At 49.9% G+C, this 5670-nt stretch overlaps 1 protein-coding gene across 1 annotated transcript; it reads left to right on the plus strand.

The window, feature by feature from the left end:
- The first annotated feature begins 3753 nt into the window (after window positions 1-3753).
- On the plus strand, window positions 3754-4695 carry LOC141109935 (olfactory receptor 5V1-like). The gene has a single exon (XM_073601188.1). The coding sequence runs from the start codon at window positions 3754-3756 to the stop codon at window positions 4693-4695; it is 942 nt and encodes a 313-aa protein (XP_073457289.1).
- The last annotated feature ends 975 nt before the right edge of the window (window positions 4696-5670 follow it).

Consider the following 5670-nt stretch of genomic DNA (forward strand, 5'->3'; position numbering starts at 1 on the left):
TGGCGTTGAGGCTAGTTATTGGTATGCGGCAGTTAGGGTCCTTAGGGTCGAGATTGGCTTTCTTTAGCAGAGGTTTGATGATGCCTTGCTTGAGGGAGGTTGGCACAGTCCCTTCTTTGAATGATTGATTTATGAGATGTGTTAGGGTGGGGGCCAAGATGTCGGAACATTCTTTAAGCAGTTTAGTGGGGATGATGTTGTTCGGTGATGTGCTGTCTCGAAGGCTTCTGATGATGTTTTTAGTTGTGTCTATGGTGATTGGGGACAAAAAGAAATTCGGTGGTTGAGTGATGTTCGTGTCGATATCCTCTTTTTGCTTTGGTTCAGTGAGGGTGATAGTTGTTTTCTGATGGATTGATTTCCGAATGTTGTCGATTTTGTCGATGAAGAAATCTGATAACTCATTGCAGAATTCTTGAGTATCGTTTCCTGGGGGCTCTAAGCAGGTCGGGTTCATAGACTGAGCCACTATTTTGAAAAGTTCCCGCGGACGGTTTAAGGCGGATGAAATGGTGTCTGAGAAATGTTCTTTTTTGGCTTTGAAGATTGCCTTGTGGTATTTCACTGTGGGTGCTTTGTAGTTAGCATGGTTTTCCTTGGTAGGATTTCTTCTCCATGCTCTTTCAGCTCTTCTACGTTCTTGCTTGAGTAGGGTGAGAGTACCATTGAACCAACTTGAGTTTTTTTTGCGCATGAGTGTTCTGCGTTTTGGCGCCACCGAGTCTGCTGTTTGTAGTAGTACATTGTTTAGGGAGTTGAGCGTTTGTTCTGTTGAGAGGTTTGAGTTTAGCAAAAGAATTTTGCTCGATAATGTAGTTTTGAAGAGATCAGAGTGAAGTTTCTTCTGAGATCTATTCCAGTGTGTGGCTGTTACGTGTTTCTGTTTTTGGAGGATGGTGTTAGTGGTGATTTTAAATTTGATAGCATGGTGGTCCGTCCATGGTAGCGGAGTGTTGTCAAATACGTTGATGTCCATATTCTGTTTGAAGATCTAGAGTGTGTCCTGAACCATGCGTGGGGGAGTTTATCAGTTGTTGAAGGCCAAGTTCTTCCATTTGGTTGACGCAGGCGGTTGCGGTGGGGTCTTGGGCAGAGTTTGCCCACAGGTTAAAATCCCCAAGTACCAGCAGGTTTTTGGTTTTCAAGGTGTGTATCGAGAAGAATTCAGTGAGCGGCGTGAGGAGATTGGTCTTTGGTCCTGGTGGTCTGTAGCATAGTAGTATGTGAATGGTGTCTTGAGGTGTTGTTTGGAGGTGCAGTGAGAGTGTTTCCATGAAAGGCACTGAGTCCTGTACGTTTGGTTTGGTGAATCCAAGATGAGATTTGAAGATCACTGCTAGGCCTCCTCCTCTTTTTCTGATTCTATGCTCGGTTAGGATACTGTAGTTCTCGGGCACCAGTTCAGTTAGGATGGTGTTGCAGTCAGGTGTTAGCCAGCTTTCTGTAATGAAGAGGCAATCTAAGTTGTTTTCGATGACGAAATCGTGGATTTCCAGCCTGTGCTTGACTGCGGATCTGGTGTTGATTAAGGCGCATGCTAGTTGTTGCGGTTGGATCGGTGTCTCCTTGTATTTCCTGGTTGATTGTGGGTTGGTTCTTAGTAATTGTTCTTTTTTTAGTCTTTTTTGAGTGGTGATCGGTAAAGTTGCGGCGGTGTTTCTTAGCCTGTGGATGGTGTCTGCTGTGTATTTAAAGTTGCACATGATGAGGAGGATGGTGTTGCTAGTAGGACAGGAGTTCTGATGGTGGTACTGAAGTGATGATGATCCACTTGTGGGGGGATGGAGGGGTCTAATGGCTACCCGCTGCTTCTGGAGTGGTGTGGCGATGGGCTGGTGTGGGTGCAAGGTACTTGAGGAGGGTACGGCTGCCTACCCCCCTGTTGTTGATCCAGAGGAAGGCGAAAAACCCCTAGCTGCGAGGGCCAATAATGCAGCAGAGGAAAAAATTCCTTCCTGACCCCCCGAGGGGCGATCGGACTGGCCCCTGGATCAACTGTTGGAGTACCCCTGGTGGCTTACCTGTAGGATGGTCCGGCGGACGAGGGGGGGGGGGGGGGGGACCGACACTACTTACTGGTAGGTGGTGCGGTGGCTGCGTCTAGGATGGTAGAATTGGAGTAGCCTCCTGGAGGGGTGCTTCAGGTGTGGAGGGGTGCGGGCTCTGTTGGAAAAAATGGGAGGGGGGGATGAGTGGCTGGCTGCAGGAAACTAAGCCGCAGCCGTGGTCTGTCCCACAGAATCTAGCAGCTAGCCTACGGTGATTAGACTGCGGCTGCGGTGGTGTCCCGGGGGGGGTGCCAGAAGGAGGGATCAGGGATAGTGGGTCCAACCGGGGGGGGGGGGACCCGGCTGGGGGCTGGTGGCCTCAGATGCTGCACCAGGGGTCTTCAGTTGCTGCACTGACGGCCTGGGTGTGCCAATATGGCCGTCGGCTAGGCCTGAGCCGCGGCTGGACGGCGGTGGGTGTACCAAGATGGCCGCCGGCCAGGCCCGAGCCGCGGACTTTCCTGCGGTGTTCCCGGACGTCCAGCGGAGGTGTGCGGGAGAATCCGGTGGGAAGGTAAGCAAGGGGGGGGGGCGCCCGCTGCTGGCAGCCGAGCTAGGCCGGAGCCGCGGAGTATCCTGTGCGGCCGGCCGGCTGGCTGAGGGCGGCGTCAGGGAGGGAGGTGCGGGTGGGGGGTCCAGTGGTAGTGCGAGGGGGGCTGAGCCGGACCGCGGAGTTGCCTGGGGGCCGGCTGGTTGACTGGACGGGGCGGGGGTCCGAATGGAGGACCGTTAAGAGCGGGGAGGGGGTCCCGGATGCTGCTATAAGGGGAGCCGCTCGGACCCGTAGAGAGCCCCGAGCGGCCGGCTAGCTGCTATGTGGCGTGAGGATGGGGAGGTGGCGGATGGAGGAGAGGGGAGCAGGTGAGCTACCGCAGGGGGAGTCGGGATGAGTCAGGACCCAAGGATGGGAGGCCGGGTGGCCGGAGCTGCTTACGAGCCGCTGCAGCAGGCTACAGCAGAGGTCTGCTCTCCACAATGTCAGCACTCAAACTGATCAGAGAGGCAGTTGTTGCAGTGATGCTAGTAGTAGAGCAGGCAATCGATTATGGTGTGCTGCCATAATGTTGATGGGGTTGCAGGCTCCAGATTTTGTGTCACATGGCTTTGCCCCCCATATCTAAGTTGCGCCCCCCCCCCCCAAGCCCCCTAACCACCCCCTCTGCCCTGGATGCTATGCCCGGCTGCTGAGCTCCTTTCCCATTATAGCACTTTATACTGCTCCTCCTCCGCAGAGCTGAAATCACATTCCTTTACAACACAGCCAGTCAGCTACGATCTGCACAGGGAGTATCTGCCTACTGCAACTACACTGCCTTTCCGACCAGAGAATTTCACAGGTCAGAAGGGCAACATAAAAGCCAGATACACCCTGTGAAAACTGACAGATTGTCCTGTGTAGTGTGGGGGGGGGGGGGGGGGGAGGGGCTGTATATAGTGCTGGGATGGGAAAGGAGCTCTGCCAAGTGTCCTGCCAGGGGTCCTTGTCCTCCGATTCTCCAGCGGTGAGCCCTGTCCTCTGATGTAAGGAGGAACTCAAAACTCTTAAGCCACTTTGAGTATTTTGGAGTTTTTTATTTTAACCAAAAAGAATAAAACATTTTGCCTTTAGATGTACCATAAAGAAACCCAAAAATATAAATTTCTATAATTTATATTTACTGTATTGTTAATATTGTTGTTTGTATTTACAGGGTCGAATCATGCCATGATCATTGAAAACACTACTGCATTCACTGAATTCTTGCTTGCTGGGCTCTCGGACATCTCTGAGCTCCAGGTTTTGCTGTTTGTATTGTTTTTTGGTATCTATGTATTGACTCTTTTAGCCAATCTAACAATTATCCTGATAACATGGCTCAGTCCAAATCTGCACACACCAATGTATTTTTTCCTTGGCAATTTTTCCTTTTTAGAAATCTGTTACGTCTCGTCCACCGTCCCTAAAATGTTGTCCACCCTCCTTGCAGAACATAAAACCATTACATATGTTGGTTGTCTCACCCAGATGTATTGGTTCCTGCTGCTGGGAGGTACAGAGTGCTACATGCTGGCGGCAATGGCCTACGACCGATATAACGCAATATGTCGCCCGCTCCTCTACAGCGTTGTTCTAAGCAGGAGGACATGTCTTCAGCTGATCTTTGGTTCTTGGATTATTGGGGCAGTCAATGCTTCGATACACACGGCTCTGACCTTCACCTTGCCGTTCTGTGCCAATAAAATCAATCACTTTTTCTGTGACATCCCTCCTCTACTTAAACTGGCGTGTGTCCAGACTTGGGCCAACGAAGTGACTGTTTTTCTAATTAGCGGCTCTGTCATTGTTGGATCCTTTATATTAACCATCATTTCCTATGGGAAGATTTTGTCTGCCATCCTGAATATCCGGCTGAGCTCTGGCAAGAAGAAGACCTTCTCCACCTGTGCCTCTCACTTTGTGGTGGTGATGATATTCTATGGCTCCGGGATTTTCATGTATTTCAGGCCGAAGTCAAGTTACTCCATGGATCAGGATAGACTGATTGCGGTGATGTACACCATTATTGCTCCGCTCCTAAATCCTTTCATATACACTTTTAGGAATAGTGATGTGAAGGCCGCACTCAGCAGATTAGTGGATCAGATTATTATAACACAGAAGCTGTAATAAAACCTTCTACACATATAAGAAATGAAAGACAGAGTTTGTGACGGAGCGGCACTTTTCCCACATACAGGGAGGGCTTAGGAAGTGTCAGGACTGGGCTCAGCCCCTCCTTCTCAGAGCTGGTCACTCAGCTGTCCGCTAATTGCCAGCTCCTATCTCTCCACAGGTACTCACCTGTTGATGATATCCTGCTCGTCAGTCCTGCCTACTTATGCCATCCAGCCCAGTGAATCTCTGCCTTTGCCTTGGTCAACATCACAGAGACTATCTCCTGCATTCCTGTGTAAAGACTTGCTTTGCTGACATCCTTTTGGCTCCAGATCCTGCTTGCTATTCAACTGCATTGATCCCTGGCTTCTGGCTTGGCTGACTATCTGTTCCGGTTACTGAACTTTGGCTATGTTTTTACTATGTTTGTTCTTTTTACTTTTATTATTAAACAAGTGTGATTTAACTGTACCTCTGTCTCGGTCTGATTTCATGGTTTCTGACAGAAAGGTTCTTCAGACGTTACCAAGGGCCCAACAAATACTATCCGCAATGATGTTTATATGATCCCATTATAGGGAACACTTAGTGAATTGGGAAGATTTTTTGATTAGTTTATGCCAGTGTTTACTTCAAAGTGATAATATACCCTCATTTTTTATTCCATTCCAGCAAGTCCAGACTTCCACGTTGTATGTAGTCTGCTTCTCTGAAGGTTTCCATTTGTTTAGCTGGCCGGTCCCAGAACTGCCATCCCACCTTTCCTGCTTGCAGGTGTCTTTTAGGGAGTTTCTCTTGAAGGAGACGACCATGTATGTAGGCTCCAGGCTGGGGCTATGTGGGTCCATTGACATATACAGTCACAGCAAGCCCCACCCCTGTTCCTTCCTCCTATCCCGACCCGCAGTGGCAGGAGCCAATTGCTTGTCTAGCCCTCACCTACCCTCTTCAACCAGGAAGTTTGGGGAGCAATGTAGATAGTGGAGG

The sequence above is a fragment of the Aquarana catesbeiana genome, linkage group LG10 (genome assembly GCF_042186555.1).
Source record: "Aquarana catesbeiana isolate 2022-GZ linkage group LG10, ASM4218655v1, whole genome shotgun sequence".
In the NCBI taxonomy this organism is placed as follows: Eukaryota; Metazoa; Chordata; class Amphibia; order Anura; family Ranidae; genus Aquarana; species Aquarana catesbeiana.

Coding starts and splice junctions, on each gene's coding strand:
- LOC141109935 (XM_073601188.1), top strand. CDS start 3,754: ATGATCATTGAAAACACTACTGCATTCACTGAATTCTTGCTTGCTGGG.